General features: G+C 42.9%; 1 protein-coding gene across 2 annotated transcripts in view; it reads right to left on the reverse strand.

Moving 5' to 3' along the window:
• Positions 1 to 19,548: 19,548 nt before the first annotated feature.
• Positions 19,549 to 25,248, reverse strand: part of MOXD1 (monooxygenase DBH like 1) — a 184,328-nt gene continuing 178,628 nt past the window's right edge. For both annotated transcript variants that reach the window (XM_030195216.1, XM_030195218.1), the window contains 2 exons: positions 22,914 to 23,082; positions 19,549 to 19,775 (listed from right to left, as the gene is read on the reverse strand). In XM_030195216.1, the coding sequence (XP_030051076.1) occupies positions 19,608 to 19,775; positions 22,914 to 23,082 (337 nt within the window). In that variant the 3' untranslated portion in view covers positions 19,549 to 19,607. The remainder of the gene's footprint in view (positions 19,776 to 22,913; positions 23,083 to 25,248) is intronic.

A 25,248-nucleotide genomic window follows, 5' to 3' on the forward strand; every position in this document is an offset into this window, starting at 1 on the left:
TGAAGTCAGTAGAAGTATTTCCACTCCACAACCCTTGCATGTACTGCCATTTCTGTGTGAGATAACACACTCGCCTCAGGAACTGAATCGCTGCTTATGCAGTTTGTCTCTGGAGGATTAATGAATGAAAGATTTCAGTTCCTGAATTTATTATTCAATGTCAGATACTTTCAGACAACCTTAATTTCCCCATAGATCTAGTTTCTATTCCCAGACTGGGTTTTGGTTTAGCAATCTGTAATTTTGAGGCTGCTTTAAACTCTTAACCCTTTATTCACTCTTTCAATAATCTTATATGTAAACCTATACTCTGCCTAGAACTGTGGATAAAACAGACTATAAGCATTTTAAATAAATACTAAATACATTTATTTATTTATTTATTTGTTACATTTGTATCCCACATTATTCCACCTCTTTGCAGGCTCAATGTGGCTTACATTATTCTGTAATGGCAATTGCCATTCCGGAGTTAGAAATACAAAGTAATGTTCTAATAAAGTTCATAAATGTTAGAAGTAAATTATAAAGTAGACTGGATATGCAGTTCAATTATGGGAATGATTATTTAATTCCCTAATGCCTTATTTCTCTGTCTTGAATAGATTGTCAAGCAGGGACTGTCTCTTACATATCTGTGAACAGAATTGCACGTTTCTAATAGCACTGTAGAAATGATAAGTAGTAGCAGTAATATAGTAGTAATTTCTCTGCAATTTCAACAAATGTTCCTTTTTACTTATGACACAAAGATCAGGGCTTATAATAATTCCTGCAAAGTTCCATCAAACACTGCCTTATCTGGGCTTTTTATTCTTGTAAGGCTTCTTCTCTGAGCTACTTGTTTGCTACATGTAGATAGCGTAGGAGTTGAGGGCACAAATTCAAACAGATATATCCACCTGCCCAAGACAGAGCAGTGGAATAGTCATGGGGAGCCTTGGGGATCTGAGCCCTCCCCCCAAAAAAAATTGGATTCGGGCCCCCCAAGGTCTGCTGATTTGGCTGGCAGGGAACCCCAAGCCTTGCCAACAGAAGCCTTCCTCCTGCACTGTTCGTGCTGCCTGCCCTGCCCCCTCCCCGGCACGCATGCTTGGTTTTAGTGAAATTGAGCATGTGTGAGGCTTCAAACATGTTCAATTTCATTATAACTGAGCAAACTGGTTTGGGGCAGAATTTGTTTTCCTCAAAATTGTGTGAAGACGTAACAGGTCAGATATTGACCTCTTCAAGCTACCTCTTGACGGACTTTCCCTAAATACGCATGTCTGGACTGTATCATTTTATGCACCTTCTGTCAAAATAGGTAGCGCTAAAGGCCATCACTCATTAGTGAGGAGCAGGTAACAAGATTAGCAAGTGTTATGTTACTAATCGGTATTATGTGTATGCACCAGCAAGCTATCTATGTATTATCCTGTGTTGTACTTATGGAAATCACAATATTGTAATGCTATATAAGGTGCAGGATGATGTTTTATAACTCAGACAGATAATCTAATTTCTGAATCCCTGTCTCTCAGCACAGATACAATACTCTATGGGAACTGGCTATTTAATTCTCTACTAGTGTTGGTGGATGGTAATCTGGAGACTTTGAATTGGAATGTTTCAGATTGCCCGTGGACACTGGTTACCGCTTGGCGCCAGGTAAGAAAATTTCTTCATACTATGGTGCTGTGCAAGACTGGGTTTTCTTTGTGGTCCCTTCAATGCCTCTTGATTTCTCACTTTTCTTTCCTTCTGCTAGTACAAAGCCAATATAGCATTATAGAAACTTCGAAGGTGATTTAGTTAACTGAATAATTTGGCCAAATATTTCAGCTTCCACTTTTGTACTTCCATCTCACAGCTGGAAATTTTTCTCTTCTTATCTCAGTGTTTCACTCTCAGGGTTGGTTTTGGGGATATCCTTCTTTCCAGTTTGAAGGATCCTCGAGCCCCCTCTGGGTGATGCCCCTCTTTCCTGGTTGAGGGGCTCCCGGGTCTGTCCCATCAGGCCCCATGGGGCCCTTGCTGTAAGGGGTACCCCTCCCCCCGGCTCCCTGCAGCTCCAGGCAGCCCATAGGAAATCTTTAATTTAATCTAACTGGGTTGCCTGGTCCAGCATTATTCCCTCTTGTCAGGGGAATAATGCTAGTTAAAAAAACAAACAAACAAACAAACAACAATCATGATCATCCCACTATCACCCCTCCCAGAATAATATGGGTTCATGGATAGTTTGAAAACTGCTTACCTCTCCTGTATGTTAGTCCTTTTTCTTGAGCAGCCTAAATCATTAGCAGTAGTACTGAAAAAGTACTAGGGGATTGAGGCTACCATTTTGATTCAGAGAGTTACTAGGGGAGGATCACCCACCTAATGGTTAGCACAGTGGGCTGAGAACCTGGAGAACAGGGTTCGATTCCCATGGTTGCTCCTTGTGACTCTGGGCAAGTCACTTAACCCTCCATTGCTCCAGGTACAAAAACTTAGATTGGGAACTCACTAGGAACAAAGTGCTAGCATTTAAGGAAAACGAAAACTACCTGGGGGAGGAGTCAAGATGGCAGTGGTGGTGTACGGATTGTTTTCACCTTTCTGTTGATATGGTGAAGAAAAAAGGGAAATTCCACATTTACTCTTCGGAGCCACAACTGCAACCCTTTTCTTTGGTTTCTGGTCCCCATGGACTCTTTTGTACAGTGTGAGAGCCTGCTTTCAGGGAAGTCAGTGAGTCACTGGCAGTCTCTATGCCATTACCAGGTGGTATGGTGTCAGACATCAGCTCTGATTTATCTTAACTGCTGACCTTTGGACCGTTCCACCTTAGCCATTTTCGACTAGCCTGATGGAACCGGATACAATGACCTGCCAAGAAGGGCAGGGTTCATCTGTAATGTGAGGGTGAATCCCAGTGGCCATAGAAGTGGATTTTGCGGTGCTTCCGGGTCAGCTACTTCCATCTCAAGAAGTGGAAGTGAGAAAGGCTGCTTTGGAGCTCGGTGAACCCTCTACTAGTTGCCGAGAAACTGCATAGAGGCTGGTCTTTATGGAGACACAGTTGTAAAGACCATCAGTCTTCACTTTAGAATCTTTATGTACTGGCAAATCTTGGTAAAGCTTTATCTCTTCAACTCATCAGTATGAATGCAAGTATTCATCTTTATAGTACTGATATTCAGAACTGTTGAACACAGTTAGAACAGTTACTGTACTGAATGCACATACTGCTTAGATAAAGAATATGCAGTTGCTAGAGTCAACTTTGATAAAGGAAAATATATAATTGAGACATAAAATTGAAGGGCTGGAGAACGATGTCAGATATGCTAATTTAAGATTTATTAATTTTCTCAAACTGCCTTTGGCATTACCAGATGGGATCCACCCCAGGATATTGAGGGAGCTCAGAGAGGTTCTGGCGGGTCCTCTTAAAGATTTGTTTAATATATCCTTGTAGACGGGAGAGGTTCTGAGGGATTGGAGAACAGCGGAGGTGGTCCCTCTTCACAAAAGTGGTGATAGGGAAGAAGCTGGAAACTACAGGCCGATAAGCCTCACTTCGGTTATTGGAAAAGTAATGGAAGCAATGCTGAAGGAAAGGATAGTGAATTTCCTGGAAGCCAATAAGTTGCAAGATCCGAGACAACATGGTTTTACCAAAGGGAAATCGTGTCAAACGAATTTCATTGAATTCTTTGATTGGGTGACAGGAGAATAGAATCAGGGACGAGCTATAGACGTAATCTACTTAGATTTCAGCAAAGCTTTTGACACGGTTCCCCACAGGAGGCTCTTAAATAAACTGGATGGGCTTAAGATAGGACCCGAAGTGGTGAACTGGATTAGGAACTGGTTGACGGACAGAAGCCAGAGGGTGGTGGTGAATGGAATTTGCTCGGAGGAGGGAAAGGTGAGTAGTGGTGTGCCTCAAGGATCGGTGCTGGGACCGATTCTGTTCAATATATTCATGAGTGACATTGCCGAAGGGTTAGAAGGTAAAGTTTGCCTATTTGCGGATGATACTAAGATCAGTAACAGAGTGGACACCCGGGAGGTAGTGGAAAACATGAAAAAGATCTGAGGAAGCTAGAAGAATGGTCTAAGGTTTGGCAATTAAAATTCAATGCGAAGAAATGCAAAGTGATGCACTTAGGGAATAGAAATCCTCGGGAGACGTATGTGTTAGACGGGGAGAGTCTGATAGGAACGGACGGGGAGAGGGATCTTGGGGTGATAGTATCTGAGGATCTGAAGGCGATGAAACAGTGTGACAAGGCGGTGGCCGTAGCTAGTTAGGCTGTATAGAGAGAGGGGTGTGACCAGCAGAAGAAAGGGGGTGTTGATGCCCCTGTATAAGTCGTTGGTGAGGCCCACCTAGAGTATTGTGTTCAGTTTTGGAGGCCGTACCTTGCGAAGGATGTAAAAAGAATTGAAGCGGTGCAAAGAAAAGTTACGAAAATTGTAAGGGATTTGCATTACAAGACGTATGAGGAGAGACTTGATGACCTGAACATGTACACTCTGGAAGAAAGGAGAAACAGGGGTGATATGATACAGACGTTCAAATGTTTGAAAAGTATTAATCCGCAAACGAACCTTTTCCGGAGATGCGAAGGAGGTAGAACGAGAGAACATGAAATGAGATTGAAGGGGGGCAGACTCAAGAAAAATGTCAGGAAGTATTTTTTCACAGAGAAAGTAGTGGATGCTTGGAATGCCCTCCTGCGGGAGGTGGTGGAAATGAAAACGGTAACAGAATTCAAGCACACGTGGGATAAACATAAAGGAATCCTGTTCAGAATGAATGGATCCTAAGGAGCTTAGCCGAGATTGGGTGGCAGAGCCGGTGGCAGGAGGCGGGGACAGTGCTGGGCAGACTTATACGGTCTGTGCTAGAGCCGATGGTGGGAGGCGGGACTGGTGGTTGGGAGGCGGGGATAGTGCTGGGCAGACTTATACGGTCTGTGCCCTGAAAAGGACAGGTACAAATCAAGGTAAGGTATACACAAAAAGTAGCACATATGAGTTTATCTTGTTGGGCAGACTGGATGGACCATGCAGGTCTTTTTCTGACGTCATCTACTATGTTAGTTACTATGTTAAAGAAACTCAAGTCCTGGAGGATTTTTATCCCTCAGTGACACGTACATATTACTTGCCAACTGGGAAAAAAGAGACATTGAAAACTGAAGAAGAATTGGCAATGGATGATGATGTTCTGAATGGTTCTGAGAACTTGGTCTCTGTGGTTACTAAAGTAATTGCCTTCAGAACATGATTGTCTTCTAAAATTTCTCTATAAAAAAAAGGGATGTTCCCTTCCTGGGCTCCAAAGTCAGGATTTTTCCTGATCTTACTAGGGAGACCCAGAGAAGGAGGACAGGTTTTCTTCTTATGAAACCTGGCGTAATCCAGTTAGGAGCGCTTTTCTTTTTGAAGTATCCCTGTAAAGGTATAATTACGTTGAATTCTGTTAAATATGTGTTTTTTTAACCTTCACAATTGTCAGCATTTATTATTAGTAGAAGAGAATTATCCAGCTCTCCACGAAGAGAAGCAGTTTGATTCTGAATATACTGGATTGTGCTTCCACTTTATGCTTATGTTGGTTAAAATAATTTAGTTTTACCTTTGGAATTTTCCCTTGTACTTCCTCCCCACATTGTTCTATTCTTGGTTATATATAGTATTTACTATGAACTAATTTGAATTGAAAAAGATTGCTGTTATTTCTAACAAGTTATTTTTTCCTTGTTTTTCCTTAAAAAGTTTTCAATAAATATAAAAATGTAAAAAACAAAATGTAAACCACCTTGGTTGTACCACTGAAAGGTGGTATATCAAATCCATGACCCTTTACCCTTCTCCCATTACCCACAAGCAGTGGCGTAGCCAGAAGTCAATTTTTGGGTGGGCCAACAGGTTGGATGGGTGGGCACTAGACAGTGGTGTGCTGGTAAATGTTTAACAACAGGCTCTCTCCCCGGTCCACCTCTGCACCCCCCCATCCACCTGTGCACCTCTCCTCAAAATAGCAGAGCTGGCTATAGCCGGGGAGAGAGCCTGGGGGGGGGGGGGGCAATGCATTACTGTCTCCAGGAAAAAAAAATTAAATGATCCCAGGTTCCAATTAATTCATGTTTAATGTGGGATAAAATGCCATAAATAAGTAAATAAATATAAACTTTTAATGTTGAGCACCTGATTCTCAAAGTGGACATATTCCAAACACTATAATGAAAATAAAATGATTTTTTTCTACCTTTGTTGTCTGGTGACTGTTTTTCTGATCATGCTGGCCCAGTATCCGATTCTGCTGCTATCTGTCCTCTTAACTCCGTTTCCAGGGCTTCCTTTCCATTTATTTCTTTACTTTCCTCCTTTCTTCTTCATTTCTTGCTCTATATCCATAAGTAAAAGCTGGGTCCTCTGCAGACTTGACTGTCTAGTGGATCCAGCTTCTGCCTATTTTCTTCATCCATGTCCAGCATTTCTTCTCTCTCCCTTCCCTCTCTTCCATCCATGTCCAGCAACCTTCCCCTCCCCTGTCCTTCCCTCCATCCATGTCCAGCAACCCTCCTCTCCCCTTCTTCCACCATGTCCAGCAACCCTCCTCTCCCCTTCCCTCCATCCAGCAACCCTCCTCTCCCCTTCTTCCACCATGTGCAGCAACCCTCCTCTCCCCTTCCCTCCATCCAGCAACCTTCCTCTCCCCTTCTTCCACCATATCCAGCAACCCTCCTCTCCCCTTCCCTCCATCAACCCTCCTCTCCCCTTCTTCCACCATGTCCAGCAACCCTCCTCTCCCCTTCCCTCCATCCAGCAACCCTCCTCTCCCCTTCTTCCACCATGTGCAGCAACCCTCCTCTCCCCTTCCCTCCATCCAGCAACCCTCCTCTCCCCTTCTTCCACCATGTCCAGCAACCCTCCTCTCCCCTTCCCTCCATCCATCAACCCTCCTCTCCCCTTCTTCCACCATGTCCAGCAACCCTCCTCTCCCCTTCCCTCCATCCAGCAACCCTCCTCTCCCCTTCTTCCACCATGTCCAGCAACCCTCCTCTCCCCTTCTTCCACCATGTGCAGCAACCCTCCTCTCCCCTTCCCTCCATCCAGCAACCCTCCTCTCCCCTTCTTCCACCATGTGCAGCAACCCTCCTCTCCCCTCCTCTCCCCTTCTTCCACCATGTGCAGCAACCCTCCTCTCCCCTTCCCTCCATCCAGCAACCCTCCTCTCCCCTTTTTTCTCCATATCCAGCAAACCTCCTCTCCCCTTCTTCCACCATGTCCAGCAACCCTCCTCTCCCCTTCCCTCCATCCAGCAACCCTCCTCTCCCCTTCTTCCACCATGTCCAGCAACCCTCCTCTCCCCTTCCCTCCATCCAGCAACCCTCCTCTCCCCTTCTTCCACCATGTGCAGCAACCCTCCTCTCCCGTCTGCCCTGTTTCCTTCCGCCTCCCCCCCCCCCCCCCGTACCTTTAAATATTATAGTTTTGCTGGAGTCGCGGGCAGCCGGCATTGAAGACATCGGCAGGCTTACACCGGTTCCAGCAGCCTTCCCTCTTCCCTCGTTGCAAGTCGGATGATGGCTCCGCCCTCGAAGATACAGGAAATACGTCAGAAGAGGGCGGAGCCATCATCCGACTTGCAACGAGGGAAGAGGGAAGGCTGCTGGAACCGGCGTAAGCCTGCCGATGTCTTCAATGCCGGCTGCCCGCGACTACAGCAAAACTGTAATATTTAAAGGTACGGCTGGGGGCGGGGCAGTGGCGGGCTGGGGAGGCAGATGCGGGATCGGAGCTCAGCCTGCTCCCTCCGCTCCGCTGCCTCCACTGCTGGGTGGGCCTGAACCAAAACTGGGTGGGCCTGGGCCCACCCAGGCCCACCCGTGGCTACGCCCCTGCCCACAAGGGAACCAAGGGAAAAGTGAGGGATACATGGGTTCTGAAGTGGAGTTGAAAAGAAACTGGGGTGGGGATGGGTTCAAGGGTGAGGGATGATTGAAAAAGGATTGGGGTGAGGGTTACTTTTTTCTTACCAAGCACCAGCTTGGCAGTTTTAAAGATAGTGGGTCTAGCTTGGGGCCCACTATTTTCAGAGACACCAAGGGTAGCTCTTCTCAATGCTCGAGACTTACCACCACTCTGCTGGAGATTGAAGACCAATGAGTGAATTTTTTCTTGCAGGTCCCAGCCATGTCTAAAACCAGTTCTGCTAGATGCTCATTCCAACAAGTGGCATATTCTAATCAATAAATAGAAAATAAAATTATTTTTTTCTACCTTTGTTGTCAGGCCATTTTATTTTTTATATGATGTTTATCCCAGTCTCTGGTTTCTGCTTTCCTCTTTCTTTTCTTAACTATCTTGCCAGAGTCTCCTTGTCCATTTGGTACTTCTTTTCTCTCCATGTCCACTATCTTCTCTCTGCGTTCCTAGCTATCCTATCCAGCATCACCCCTGTGTCTTTGCCCCTATCTTTCTGCCATGTTGAGCATCTCCCATCCCTGTGTCCCTGTTCTTGCACTGTCTAATATAACTTTTCAGTATCCCTATGCCCTCCCCCCATGTGCCAGCATCTCTCCCTCTGCTCCTCCACCCAAGAGTCCAGCAAGTATTTCTCTCTTCCCTCGCTCCTGTTCTGTCTCCCCTTTTCAGATCCAACGCCTCTACCTCTTTCTTATTTCCCTGCAGGTCTTGGCATCTCTTCCTTTCCCTCCCCCCTCCCCCTCAATCTTAATAGCTCTTCCTTCCCCTACCATCCGACATTCTTTCCTTTCTTCTCCATCAACTCTCTCACTCTGTCTGTCTGTCTGTCTGTCTGTCTGTCTCTCTCTCTCTCTCTCTCTCTCTCTCTCTGTCACTCACACACACACACTTTCCTTCCCTTATTCCTGTAGCCCAGCATCTCTCACTTTCTCAGCTGTCCAACCCTGTGGTCCTCCAACTTTTATTGTGATTGTTAGTACTGAAGATGCATGGATGCCAACTGACCCGGCATCTTTCCTCTGCTGTACCTCACCCCAGAAACCAGAAGTAGTGTCAAAAGAGTTGGGATGCAGCAGAAGATGGGCATCATGCCATCTGGAAGCCACTTCTCTTCTGCGCTACTGCCACAAACGAGGTGTGAGGACCACAGGGGTGAGCAGCGGACAAACTGAGAGATGCTGAGCCACACGAGTAGAGGAAGGAAAATTAAGAGATCCAGGTCATTGGGACGCACCTTAAGCTTGTGAGCTGGAGAAGGGGCCCCAATGCATGTGTCATGCCGAATGCTTTGACTTGGCATGTCTGTATTTTTGGTTTCTGCAGCCAGAAAGGTAAGTGATATTCCCAGCTGCAGCAATGCAAAAATAACTTTACTATGAGATTACTCCTGTGGTACTGAGGATCCACAGATCAGTAAAGCTCATGGTAAATTTTCCCATGGTGAAAAGTGCACAAAGCATTATTTTATCCTGTCTTAGTAAATAGGCCTAATGGATTACATTTTCAGCTCTATGCGTATTATTTTCATTGAATAAAATAACTCCTAGAATATGAGGCTACAAATGCAAGTGTCACAGTGAAAGTCCACGGATAAATAGCCTATGGGCTTTGTCCAAAAGCACATAGCTTGAAACTCACTATCCCAAGCCCTGTAAAATGTTGCAGTAGGCTATTACGATGTAGCCAGACTAGTACAGCACAAACCTCTCATCTACACTACCTTAGTGAATAATTACTGTATATACATTTTTTTTCCATTTGCAATGCAGTAGCCTAAACATTTTAGGATGCATTTTACAAAGAAATTTTCTTCAGAGAGCCTCTACTATTTTAAAGCATAATGAGCATGTTAGAAAATGTCTGTATGGAATATAGTTAGACCACTACTGCCACCACATGGTAGGTCATGGTATACTGCTTACAGCTGAAATACAGGTGTTATAAATATGGTAGTGTTAAATTCTAAGAACCCCCTGAACATTTTACTTATAAACAAATAATGGGGAGTATTTCTGATCTCCTTATAAGGGTCTGAAAGAGTCAAGTCTGCCTTAATTCTCTCTCATGTATGCTGATTATTTCCTCATGAGCTAAACATATGGGGCCTGATATTCGAAGAAAGCTGAACTCCTAAATTTATGGTACAAAGTTAAGGGTCTCTATTCTAAGCAGTGGTGAGCACTAATGAGTGCTTACCACATCTTTAAATGCCATACTGCGGAGCATTTTACAGTACTGTATCTGTGCGTGCTTCCCACGTGCTAAAGAATAGTTTTTAATTTTTTTACAATGGGGCGGTCAGGTGCAGAGAGTAGGTGTGTTCTGCGCTAATTGGTTAGCACAGCTACATTGCCACATGCTAACTGATTAGCACGTGGTTAACGCGTAAACTTTCAGCTGAAAATTCGTCTTAATTTAAGGGCTTAAAAGTGATCCCTCCTCCCCCTATAATCAAAACTATTTAACTGGCCAGGAATGACTACAGGCCAATTAAATAGAGTTCAAGCACCTAACCATAGATATTCAACAGGAGATAACCAGTTATCACCCACTGAATATCCCAGTTAGTGGATATCACATGACAGCCAGTAAGGTGCAGATATTCAGCGCCAGATCGGCTAAGTTGAGCGGTAAAAATAGGTCGCTTAAATAGAAGGCCTGTCTTTGACCACTGAAAGTTAACCGGTTAGTGCTGAGTATCGGCATATCCAGTTAACTTTTTAGCGGCAAAATAAATCCGAATATTCAATGCTGGTCGGCGGCATTGAATATCCAGGTTTAACGCCTGCAGTGGACAGCAAACATGCCTAAGTTTAGTGCTCAGATCATACCACATAAAAGTCACTCCTATCTTTATGCAGTGCAGCTTATGGGGTTAAGGGCTGAATATCACATTTAACCACATAAGAGATAGCCGACTGCATAAATCTGGATATTCAATGCTAGTGTCCGAATATGGCCTGATATTGAATATCTTGGAATGACGCCAACTGCGGCTAAAAAAAACCACTCACCCTGGCGACTGAATATTGACCCCTTAGTGAAATTTTGAGTAAAACTTTAGGCACTCGGCCCTAATAAATGATCAAAGAGGAATTTATCAGCATAGCGCTCAAAGTTAGGAGCATAAATGCTTTTGAATATCGGACCTATCAAGGCAATTGTTCAGCTCATGAAGAGAATCCCGTAAACATGATGTGATGAATGCAGTCCAGTCAATATTTATCCAGCAGCAGCCAGCTTAAGTCACTGGCTAAAATGGGCCCAGAGGTATTCAGTGCCAGGCCTTGACTGGCACTGAATATTCAAGTTGGACTGAATATGTGCTGGCTGCCAGCACTTAAGCAGTTCCCCGTTGATATTCAGCCGGGACTCGAATAAGACACATATGTGGGTCCTAGCTAAATATAGACTAGGACCTGCATGAGAAAATTGCCAATAGCTTACCCCATGCTGACCACCCTCCTACCCCAATTCCACTCATCTTCCAATCCCCTCCCTGATCAAACCTCCTTCAACCCCCCCACTACCCCCACTTCCCATGGATCCAGGCCTCCTCCAACCCATTTATCTATATCCTCCCCCCCTCCTGTCCCTCTAGACACCCTCAGGACTTAGCCAGGGGCTAGTGGGTCAGAGCAAAATGGCATCCACTGACCCCTGGCTATAGCCTTGTGGTACAATTGCTAGCAGTAAGGAAAAGAGAATAACCATGGGGTGTTCTGTATGCCCACAGATATAAAGCAACTAAAATCATTTTGGTGATATTCAAAACAAATTTGTTTCCAGTTATGATGACATCCACAACTAATCAAGGTTTTTCCTATTATAAGGTCCGCATTTCTCCACTTTCCAATCTGGCCTACCCATCACTGTAGCATTCGGTAGCTGGGGCTCTCTGGAAATCAGTATGTATTACATCCTAAGCCTGGTGCCTAGGAAGTTCATTTTCACAAACTACCTTTTGAATGTGATCAGGGGGACGTGGTTTGGATAACAATGACTCAATAAGTTTTACACAACTTGACATTTCTCCCATTGTTCACCATAACCTTTAAGGGGATAGCACCAATGATGTGGCTACTTATACAGGACTATTTACTATAACCTGTACTCACTGTTAAATGATATTCCAATATCTCAATATCTCTTATTGTAAATGCTTTTTAATATAAACAAACAGACATATATTACCCACATAAAACAATTAAATAAATAAATACACCCCCAGTGTTACTAGCAACGTTGGCTCTTCCTATTTCAACAACAATCATGTATGTCCTTTTGCTTTCTTTATCATATATAGCGCATTAAAACGTTCATGCTATATAATTGTTCAACGTCATTACTATTTCAGAAACTCTTCAAAAAGTCAATTGTCTCCTTGACTGTGATAACGATTTAGTTCATCGGCGTTGAGCGTTGGAGAATATAGCAACCAAAAATATATGACAGTAGCAAAAAAAACCTTTTAACGTAATCTTCCATCTTCCATCATTAAGTCATTGATAATAAGGATTCCCAACGACTGCAAGCAATTGTGGTTCTTTAGCTTAACAGTTTCTCCCAGTCAACTCTCTCAGTTCATTCGGTTCTCTATGCGAGACCGCATTTCGCACTTAGCTTCTTCAGGAGAACCGTAATCAACATCCTACATGAAAGATATATATACTTCCTCTGTCATTCTCATATATCATTACATGTCCAATTTTTTCACATATACAACTATTTAATCCACATTTAATTCATCTTTTCCCACATCTAAATTACTTCGGCAACTTACCCATCGGGCTAATTTCCGCCTCTAGGCTGGCAGGAAATGACGATACAAACATCTCTATGACTAGCTAAACCGGATATAAATACTAGCAGCAAGCCACTCCTCTCTCTGACGTATGTGCCTCAAATCCATTCCACCTCCAGGTTTAATCCCAGAGGTGTTACTGTTCTCCATTGAAAAATAAAACGCTGTTCTATATTAAAAAGGATTTCACTTATGTTACCTCCCCGATCCAACACAGGAATCTGTAACAATGCCATGCATCTGATATCCTCTATTGCATGTTGGCATTCGTTCCAATGGGCAATGGAAGATGGAAGATTACGTTAAAAGGTTTTTTTTGCTACTGTCATATATTTTTGGTTGCTATATTCTCCAACGCTCAACGCCGATGAACTAAATCGTTATCACAGTCAAGGAGACAATTGACTTTTTGAAGAGTTTCTGAAATAGTAATGAAAGGACGTTGAACAATTATATAGCATGAACGTTTTAATGCGCTATATATGATAAAGAAAGCAAAAGGACATACATGATTGTTGTTGAAATAGGAAGAGCCAACGTTGCTAGTAACACTGGGGGTGTATTTATTTATTTAATTGTTTTATGTGGGTAATATATGTCTGTTTGTTTATATTAAAAAGCATTTACAATAAGAGATATTGAGATATTGGAATATCATTTAACAGTGAGTACGGGTTATAGTAAATAGTTTTTTTTAAAAAACGTACTTTGTTTACATATATATTTTTCCCTACTTTATTGTTGTTACTTATACAGGAACCAGGGTTTTTTTTTGTGCTACTCAGCTGAGAAAAGAAGGGAAGGGAAGTGTTGTTTTATATTGTAAAGGCTGGACCTGATTGAAACAGAATTTCTCTCACTTTCCCTAATGTGTTCCCATTCACTCTCTCTCCCCCCCCCCCCCGTGATTTGCCTCCCTTGTCTGCTGTTGACTATTTCTGTATGTTTGTGATTCACCATTCAGCTTGTCAGAGCCAGCTGGTAGAGGGGCTTCCAGGAAAGAACCTGGATCTGCCACACTGGATCTGCCACAGAGTAAACCACAGCCTTTTTCCATGTTCCGCCTTCCTTACTCACCTGGTGGAAAAATGTGCATTTCATGCCTGCAAAAGGGTGTGATTATATGGCACTGCTTTCCAAACAGAGCAAGTTGTGTATCACACCTTTCCATAGACTGAAGCCCAGGTCTAGACAAATTATTCCATGCCGCAAATACATTTATTTCAAACTGTCTTACCTGACAAGACATTCATTGTTTCCACAGTGAACACAAACAGCTGCGAACATCTCCCAGGATATGGCCAGCCTAGCTATAGTGTGGGGGTAATTCAGCAACAGGCTAGTGTCAGTCTAGGTCAGCCCTGTACCATGATTGATGCTTAGGCAGCCTACTGTGAACTGCGTAACTTGTTTTAGCATTCATGTATCAACAGCAAACACTGGCCTTTCTCTTTCCCGTGTCATAGAGTTTCCCCTTTCTCCAGGCTGCTGCTGGAAGTCAGCCACCGATAGCCGACTGACCCATCTCGGCATTGCTAACCGGATTGCCGCCCTCATATTTAGTCTAGATAAACACAGCTGATCAGCAGCTTACATAAATAATTTTTCTAAGGTTCCTCTTGTTCAGGCCCTCCCTTTCTCTCATGATAATAGCAACTACCTTTACTAGAAATGATGGTTTTAACATAGCCACCACCCTTTCCGTGAAAAAATACTTCCTGACATTAGTCCTGAGTCTGCCCTCCTTATGCCCCTACTACTTTTGTGAAATGCAATGAACATCATGTGGATATGAAATGTTTAATTTTTTATACAGTATGATATAATAAAACAACAGAGCACATAACTGTTTATTTCTATACTTCCCAATAAGTATTGCCGCACTGGGACAGACCAAAGGTCCATCAAGCCCAGCATCCTGGTTGGGTTTACCTATCAAGCTGCCAAATGCTGGAATTCCCTCCAGAAAAAAAAATCAGATGTGTAAATAATTATTTGAGTTTCTGCAAATTACTAAAAACCTTCCTTTTCAGGACGTTTTTTTTTCAACAAATAGTGGGAATAAAGTACGGAAGAATAATGTCTAGCTATCTTTATCATGTTTCTTGTATCTTACTGTTGCTAGTTACAATACACTGTACAGAAAAAAAATGTCATAACTTTTCCTGGTTTTAAACTAATCAAATACTGTATTTATTCTTCAATATTATTACTTTTGAATGTAAGCCACATTGATCTCAAATTTCCTTGGTATAATGTAGGATTCAAATGTCATTATACATTAAGGACCCTGTTTACTAAGCTGTGCTATCCCCCAGATGCTATATAGCGTGCCTAGAGTTACACGCGGTTCTGTGCTGAAATCTAGGCGTATTCTACAACTACGCAAGTAGATTAATTGTTTTAACAAGTGTTACATTCTGTTACACTCCTACCTGGCTGCTCCTGGCAGCGGCCATCTTGGAAGGTTCAGTTGAGGGGCGGCCATCTTGAGAGGTGCATTTGATCAGTCCCTGAGGACGGCCATCTTGGAAGGTTCAGTTGAGGGGTGGCCGTCTTGAGAGGGGCATTTGATCAGTCTCTGAGGACGGCCATCTTGGAGCTGGGCAGCCCCAGGAAGGAAGTCCATATTTGGGATTGAGGACGTCTCTGGTGGGGGCAGCCATCTTGAAGACAGCTGTGGCAGGGATCTCCTGATGAGAGGCCTATTTAAGAACTGAACACGGTCATCAGTTTGCTTCGGCTTCTAGTGCTTAGAGGTCGTGGTCTATGTCTGTGTTCTACAGCCAGCTATCATTGTTCCTGTGATTCCTGTGTACCAGACCCTGGATTGTTGCCTGACTACGCGCTGTGTTGCTGCCTGCCTAGACCTCGGACTGTTTTTCTGACTATTGTTGCGCTGCTGATTCCTTTGCTCCTGGACGGTGTCTGCTCTCCCTGCCTGTCGAGTCAGTGGCAGTGCGACCCCGCCGGTTACGGAAGTCCTGGTGGCCGCTTGCACCTGGGGGCTCAATTTCCGGGGAACGGCGGTCGCTTCCCAGGTGAAACTACTACTACTACTACTATTTAGCATTTCTATAGCGCTACAAGGCATACGCAGCGCTGCACAAACATAGAAGACAGTCCCTGCTCAAAGAGCTTACAATCTAATAGACAAAAGGGGTTGTCTGGCTGCCTGACCGAGTGCGGTGTCACTCCATCTTCGCCGTGCTCAGCCGGGGCACAAGGGCTCACATTCCCAGACATATCAACAAGCTATTAAGCATTAACAGCTCTTAACAAGCAATAACAAGCTCTAATTGTTAAAAATTAGAATTTACGCAAGTAAATTGCTAAGCTTATTCTGTAATGTACTGCACCTAAATTCTAACACATGCAGGCAAAATGGGGTGTGTTTAGGGGGCATGGAAATGGGCATTTCATGAGTGTTTTAAAATCTACGTGCATTGTTATAAAATATGGGCCAATGCGAATAAATTTATGTGCAGGGATTTACACCAGGTTTTCATTGGTGTAAATGAACGCGCATAGATTTACATTCATGAACTACAGCTAAGCATATTCTAAATTCTGCACGTAGATATATGCACGGTATTAAGAACACACAGACATAATTGCCTAATGCGCATTAATTTTAGGCACCATATATAGAATCGGGCCCTATAGGAATATGGGTGTCCATAGCATTTAGAGCACGCTAAAAACACTAACGCACCTGTGAAGAAATAGTGTGTTTAAAGCCTATAAAATGTATTGGATATTTTCCTGCCTAAATTAATTCTGAAGTGCATTTCTCTTGTTTGGACAGCAGGTGTGGTCCATGTTTTATGTTAAAGCTGTATAGAAAAGTGAATGCCATCTTTTAGCTTCACTCAGTAAAGAAGTGAATCTACAGTACTCTGAGCAGTATACTTTTAAAACGTGTTGACTGGGCTTTGATTGGCCTGGAGTTTGAAATTACCTAGCAGTTGCTGTCTGTTGCTTCAGTTTCAGCCTGGGAGAAGAGAGAAAGAGAGAGAGACAGAGCTCTTTGCTGAAGCCCTGTAAAAAAACAGTTATATTTGATAACTGTTGAACAGCTATATATCCTGATCTCCCCAGGTACTTTTTAGGAAATAACCAAATGTTTTGTTAGTGTTATAATTGATCCATATTTCAGTTACCTGTTATTGTTTGCTGATTGCATGGGGGTTTTTTTGTTGTTGTTCTTCATTGATCAAGTGTGACAATAAGGATAGACCCTCTAAGTGGCCACGGGGTAACCCCAGGTGGGTGGCTAGGGCGTTTCATGAATGCACCTTAGTAAACAGGGCCCTAAATAAATTCTAGAGATCATAATTAATCTTTTATTAGCACAACTATTGTTAAGAAGCTTTAGACAGTAATCTTTACATTATTTGTTATTCTGATATTGCTTTGGTGACATGAAACAAAGTTAACAATAGTACAACCTGTGAATGATGGCTTTCACAGAAAAAAGAACTGCTTTTGTCAAAATTTAGATTTTTTTTTTTACTTAGGTTTTTATACCCCCCCCCCCCCCCCCATTCAATTTAATGAGTGTTAACTGCAAGCCTGCATGTGAACTGTTGGCATTTTGCCATTCAGTTAACACAGAGAAAAGTTCTTTACCCTGTGACAACTGAATAATTTATAGTTAATTAAAACTTACTATACCATCTAAGCTGAACTTGTAGATCTGGAGTTTACAGTCTAGATAAAAAACATAAAAAGTTTAGGAAAAGAAACTACAATGCTTGGACAGGAAAGTACTTTCATTCACACCGGACCATGCAGACCTTCATTAGACAGTAGCAAGAGCAAACAGGATTGGGGGGAGAGAAGAAAGAGAAAGGGAGTGAAGGTTGGGGCAGGGTGAGGGAGAGAGGGAAACAGTGATTCTGATTGCAGGCTTCCCATCACACTCAATGAGTCAGAATGAAATGCCCGTGTAAAAAGCCAGGTTTTCAAAGCTTCTTTAAACTTTTTGAAAGACAGTTCAGAACAGATAGTGAGAGGAAGTGAATACCAACGAATAGGGGCCATGAAGAAGAAGGCATGGTGACAGGTGAATTCAAACTGAGAAGCTTTAGGATTGGAGAGGACCAGTCAGTGATCACTGATAGAGCAGAGGAGATGGATAGGAGCATATGGGATGGTTAATATTGCAAGACAGGTCAGGAGCCCAAGTCTATGGGTCTTGAAGGTGAGTAACTTAAATAAGAGACGTTTTTTTAACGGGGAGCCAGTTAAAGTTTTGGAATGAGGGGAGATGTGATTATATTTCCGAGCATGACATACAAGTTTAATAGCTACATTTTGTATGGTTTGGAGTTTCTTCATGTTCGTGTGACAGCAGACCAAGTAAACAATATTGAAATAATCGAGTCTGCTGATTAACAAGGACAGAACCAGTGAATGAAAAGTATCTTGATCGAAATATCTGAGAACAGAACATAATTGACAGAGAATATGAAAACTAGTTTCGCATAGACTAGAGACTTGTGGGGAGAAAGTGAGCCGGGAAACCAGGATGATTCCAAGATAGCGAAAGGAGTGTGAAGGGTGGACCTTGGCACCGAAAATGTGATAATGTGATGCACCTGCTCAGGTAGCATTAGCTGTGTGGCACGTTACCAGTTAACTTGTGGTAACTACCTCGATCTTAACCATAAGGCATATTCCCTGCTCCATCCATTTCATGTCCTCTTCTACATTAGGGGTTAATGCAGAAATTACCACATTCTAACTGTTAAGGCTCTTTGCTGGTAGTGCAGGCCCGCACGTAAGGTAGTTCCTGTGTTAATCCACTAACACTGATTAGAGTGATGGTATAATAGGCCATAACCGAATACAGAACAGTGACAAGACCATATAACCTGTGGTGTTCGATGGAAACAGATGAATTTACAAGATACACATGATTCCTTGCATGCCACATGGTATAAAGTGACGTACGGCTAGGGTTACCATATGGCTCCAGAAAAAGGAGGACGGATTGAGCCAGCCGGGTTTTACTTCCATTGCTTGAAAGCAATGGAAGTAAAACCCGGCTGGCTCAATTACTTCCATTGAAAGCAATTGCTTTCCATTTAAAGCAATGGAAGTAAAACCCGGCTGACTCAATCCGTCCTCCTTTTTCTGGAGCCATATGGTAACCCTACGTATGGCCAGGGCTTTTTTGTGCCGGTACAGTATGATGCGATGCATTGAATTATGTATCCATAATGGCAACAGCAGTATAAAGTAATGGTGAGGCTCTATCCGTGTTATGACTGAGCTACTGTATTCTGCTGATATGTAGTATCTGTCTAGAAAATCCTGTTATGTTTTGCCAGTAAGAGATCTGTTGGTATTCTAGGGACTGGTGCAATATTTTCAGTGATGCCTTTTTTATATACTCCATGTTTGGTAAAAGGGGTGTGGCTACTGTAGGGGTGGAGCTATAGCTAGTGACCCCACCCCTATGGTTGCCTTGTATGAGTACCGGTACCTTTTCTCCTACAAAAAAAAAGCACTGCTTACGGCCTACTCTTTTTGGTCTGAAAATCCTGGTTTCAGTATCTCCTCACTATATTCACTCTTCCTGGTTTCCTTAGAACATGAAGAGCCCCACATACTGGACTGTCTCCCTACTGCAATTGCCAGCACAGTATTACACAGTAAACTGACATTTAATTTATCAGGTAACACAAAATCAGAAGCAGGTTTTCTTTTAATTTAGTAAAATTAGTTTATTAACATGTAAAAAAAAAAAATCTACAGTAGTAACAGTGCAATCATCTTGATACTTGCATGGCCCACAGCCCACAGGCTGAAGGGATACAAATCAGTGTACAAAAAGCCATCTGTTTCCTATAGCATGTATTGAGATATATACAAGGAGCAAGAGGTGGAGAAAAGGGCTGTAATGGACACAGGATGCAGAGACACACATGAAAGACTCCGGTTCATATAGCTTTTTCACTTCCGGAGGGGAAACAATCATCCCCTGAACCTGAAATAACACAAGCAAAGAAAATAAATAAAGAAAAATAAAAGGAACTGTTGTCACAGTGCAAAATTGGCAGTTTATGGCACGTTTAATACTTTGAATGTTTAAACTTGATTCTTCATAAAACATCCAGCAGAATTGCAATTGCATTAAGAGACTGTCACAAAATTGTTGTCAAATAACTTGCATTAATTGGCAAAACCATCCACTGTTTGCTCATAAGACACATTGGACCCGATATTCAGACCATGGCAGTTAGCCAGGCTGCCTCCCGCGGTCAGCACTCAGACCGGATATTCATTGCCAGGCCGTTTCTGGTGACCGGCATTGAATATCTGGTTTATTTTTAGACAGTTTAAACATAACCAGCCAAACCCATATTCAGCGCTGGCCAGTTAAGTTTAAACTGGCCAAAGATATACCTGCTATTTCAGAGACCTAATTTGGCCGCCAAATGTAGCTGGCGATGCGCTGAATATTAGTGGATAGCCAGTTACATTGCGTGATATAGAGGGGCATAATTGAATGGCGCCGGCCAAATAGATGGACGGCCATCTATATGGCCGGCGCCGTAAAGCGGCGGCAGAACCATATTATCGAAAAAGATAGCCGGCTATCTTTTGTTTTGATAATAAAGTTAGAGCCGGCCAAATGTCAGCATTTGGGCCGGCTTTAGAGATGGCCGGCATCAGTTTCCGGCGATAATGGAAACTAATGCCAGCGATCTCAAACCTGGCCAAATGCAAGGCATTTAGTCGTGGAAGGAGCCAGCATTTGTAGTGCACTGGCCCCCTGACATGCCAGGACACCAACCGGGCACCCTAGGGGGCACTGCAGTGGACTTCAAAAATTGTTCCCAGGTGCATACCTCCCTTACCTTGTGTGCTGAACCCCCCCCCCCCCATATCCCCCCCCCAAACCCACTCCCCACAACTGTACACCACTATCATAGCCCTTAGGGATGAAGGGGGTACCTACATGTGGGTACAGTGGGTTTCGGGGGGTTTTGGAGGGCTCAGCATTTACCACCACAAGTGTAACAGGTAGGGGGGGGATGGGCCTGGGTCCACCTGCCTGAAGTGCACTGCACCCACTAAATAGTGCTCCAGGGACCTGCATACTGCTGTCAGGGAGCTGGGTATGACATTTCAGGCTGGCATACAGGCTGCCAAAAAAAATTTTTTTAATTTTTTTTGGGTGACCACTGGGGGAGTAAGGGGAGGTGATCCCTGATTTCCTCCGGTGGTCATCTGGTCAATTGGGGCACTTTTTTGAGACTTGGTCCTAAAAATAAATGGACCAAGTGAAGCCGGCGAAATGCTCATCAGAGCTGGCCATCTTTTTTTCATTATCGGGCGAAGCCGGCCATCTCATAACCACACCCTTGTCCCGCCTTCTGTACCCTGCCTTGAAGTTTGGCCGGCTCCGCGACGGAAAGCAGTTGGCGCCGGCCAAAATCGGCTTTCCATTATACCGATTTGGCCGGGTTCAGGAGATCGCCAGCCATCTCCCAATTTGTGTCGGAAGATGGCCGGCGATCTCCTTCAAAAATAAGCTGGATAACCGGTTATCCGCTAATTCTCAGATTCTGGATTTGTGCATACAACTTAATTAGTTAACAAGCCAATCAGAGCTGATAATTGTCAATTAACAAGCAAATATTGACAACAATTGACATTAATTAGAATTTACACACACAACAGTCTAAGCGTATTCTTTAATGTGATACACATAAATTCTAAGTTGCATAGTTGAAAATGGGGGCGTGGCCATGGACGTGGAATGGGCAGGTTGTAGGCATTTCTAAAATCTATGTGCACTGTTATACAATACACCCTGTCCGTGCCTAATTTAGGCATCAGGATTTATACCAAGTTTTACTTGGCGTAACTGCCCTGACTAAATTTAGTCATGTGGATGGGCACTTGGCGTATTCTATAATCCGTGCAGAAATTTAGGCTTATTCTATAAAGTACTCCTAGATTTAGATGTACTTTATAGAACATGGCTAGGCGTATTTTTTTTCAGCACAGATTTTTCAGGCCCCATATATAGAATCTAGCCCTAAGCACCAACCAGCAATTTTCAGTGGGGGATAACTGGTGATCTCCCACTAAATATTGCCGGATAGCTGGTTAAATGCCATTTAACCAGCCAGGAGCCATTCCTGGCTGGTTAAATGGTTTTAAATATCGGGCAGATTGTTTTTATCACAGCGCAAACAAAACACTAATGATATGCAAAGCATGCAGATCATCTCATAACTATCTAAACTGAATAATGCAGCTTGAGTTTAATCTCTCATGCTGCCGGATATGCCAGATGGTCGGATTACCAAATGTCAGCTAATCAAGACTGAACTGTACAAGAATAGATAAGAGAGAGTTAGAGACCAACACTGCTGCACATCAGAACCCCACCACCACCACCAGAGAGCAACAGAACACCTAAGACCCAAATGCATAGTATAACAGATAGGTTTTGAGTTTAATCTTAAAGTCGTCCAGGAACTGTGTCAAACATTAGTCCAAAGGAAGAAAATTCCATAGAGTGGGACCCTGCACACTAAATGATTTCTTCTTAACAGATGAGTGGATTACAGTAAAAGGGGGAAACTGAAGGCTTCCATATATTGGTTGGTATGCACCCTTCCTGCAGCTGAAGGCAGATTTGCTTACAGTGTGCTCTCAGATAGGCTGCAGTACACTGCCACCCAGTGGCAGAAGTGAGCATATATGCCAGGACTAAATACACAGCACTTGATTATCCTTGGCTCATCGTACCTCCAGTCTTTGCGCAAGCTCAGGTTAGGACAGCCATGAAAGCAGCACTCACAGCTTCCAAATAGATGTTATCCAGACATTACTCTGCAAGGAAACTGATAAGCTGTCTGAAGGACTAGATTCCACAATGACTTACAATTGATGTCTCAGGTACACTTATAAAAGGCCTTTAAACAAATTCAGACTTAGACGTCATATCGAAAATGCCCCTCCACGTTGACTTTATAAATTGCATAAAATGGGCACACTCTAAACCCCCCCCCCCCCCCCGTCCCCCCGTCCCCCATCACACACATGTGTGTTTGTTAGAAATCAAGGTCCAATTTGACCAAGGGGTCTGTGAAAGGATTATACCTACCGACCATTCCTCACTTTCATGCTTGGAACATCTCACATTCATGGGAACTCGCAGAACAAGCTCATTAAAGGAGATTCCTTTCTTCTTGGTCCACTGAAATGTGTTCATTGCATCCGTGAAAGAAAGGTTGTTATATTTCTTCGGCCTTTTGATAATAAATGGCCACGATCTGAGGGCCAAAATTTGAAACTATTAAAATTATGAAGTGCAAATGTGTACAATTTCTGTATTCACAAAAGCATGCAAACCTTGCTTCAGTTTTGCTCTACTTTATTTCTCTTTGAAAGTAACTAGAATATTGTAGTGGATAGATGATGAGCAAGTTTTGAACCTGAGCAAATGTTTTTCTGGGTTTTTTTTTTTTTTATAAACCCAGCCCAATGGTTTTAAAAAAGACAATTTGTAATTTGTTTCTTTTTACATATACAGAGTAATTAATTTTTCAAATGCTACAGGGAACTTGCAGGACTGGGTAATCATTTTGTATCCACAGGCCTGCAAGCAGAGTTTCAAACAGAAACTCCCCACTGAGTTTCCCCTTCAAAATGTGGAGTTGGCTGGCCCATTAGGTACCCGTACCCATGAAGTAGTCTACTTAACAAATACACAGAGATGCCAAAATGAGATCCTTGCATACTGTTTACAGGCTACGCTCTCTCAGCATTCCACCCCTTTACAGAGGTTTAGGTGTGTAATTTTAGGAATAGCTTTTACAACACGCATGTAAATTTGACACTAAAAATTAAACCAGAAAGCAACACTCTGCCCATGCTGATTTAACTGAATCATTAAGGTCTGGAAGCAAAGCAAGTGCTGAGCAGATTTCTACGGTCTGTGCCCTGATTGTGGCTGGACAGATTTGGATGGACTGGAGTGGGGCTTCGATGACAACTTCAGAAGCTGGAGAACAAGGCCAGTGCCAGGCAAACTTGTATGGTCTGTGCCCTGAAAATGGCAAGGACAAATCAAGATCAAGTGTACATATATCGTATCACTTCATACCTTGTTCAAAACAGTATTTTTGAAAACAAAAGATAGACGTTTTTCTTTTTTGAAAATGACTTTCTTTCCTATTCAGATTTTGGACGTTTTTTGCGAAACGTCCAAAGTCAGACTTAGACATCATACTGAAAATGCCCCTCCACGTTACTTAGGGATATTTCTATAACTGTGCTTCTGTACTGAAGTATTTGGAGAATACCTATAAAGTCATATATTCATTTATTAGGATTGATTTACCGCCTTTTTGAAGGAATTCACTCAAGGCGGTGTACAGTAAGAATAGATCAAACATGAGCAATAGGCAAATATATACGTGATTAGGCGTAAACTGGTATACTGTGTGCACCTAAATGCTGAGATATGTGCCTAACTTACAGTATCTATAAGATGTACATGCAACTTTGCACCCCGCCCAAACTCCCCTCATATCTGCCTATGTGTAGGCCCATCTGTAAAATACACACTACTTAGGATGTGTGTATTTATGGAATACTACGTAGGTGCATATTTGGCATTTGCTTGTGTGGGCACATATACGCTGTTTTTCTAATCTTGTACGTATGTAATAGGTGTGTAACTGTTAGTGCCAATTTTATAGAAATATCCCCTTGAGGATAAATTTATTTATTTAATCATAGCTTTTCTTTGGTATCTGAAGACAAGGTATACTCAGGTACAGTGGGTAACTCTCCATCCCCCAGATGACTTACAATTCAAGGGCTAGATTGGGGTCTATTAACAAATTACATAAACAGAAATATGTGTTAATGCAGCAGGTTAATAAATCTAGGCCTAATATTGTGCCTGATGCAAAAGAGGATGAAATGACCTTGACAAGGTCACAGGTTCCCTCCAATGTATCGCCCCTTTTAGTTTCCCGTTCTTTCCTTCCAATGTCTCAATGATCTTTTCCATTATTATATTCCTTGTTACAAAACTTGTCTCTCATAACGCTTCATAATGTAATCCATAACTGAGCTGTAACAAAATGTACTTCCAGTTTTCATAACGTATTGTAAGCCACACTGAACCCGCAAAAAGGTGGGAAAATGTGGGGTACAAATGCAATAAATAAATAAATGGGATTTCAGTCCTGGATTCTTTGGCTCTCTTAAGGGTCTTTTTACAAAGGCATCAAAAAGTGTATTGGATGCATGCAGGACCATTTCTCCAGCACGTCTGGAAAAAGGTTTTTTGGGGAGGGGGTTAGGAAATGGACATGTGGCAAAATGAAAACCAGTGCACATTTATTTATGTGCCCTTAACGCCACCCACTGACTTAGTAGTAAGGGCTCACGCATTACCCATGTGGTAACCGTCCAGCACACGTCAA

This window comes from Microcaecilia unicolor, chromosome 3 (genome assembly GCF_901765095.1).
Source record: "Microcaecilia unicolor chromosome 3, aMicUni1.1, whole genome shotgun sequence".
NCBI lineage: Eukaryota > Metazoa > Chordata > Amphibia > Gymnophiona > Siphonopidae > Microcaecilia > Microcaecilia unicolor.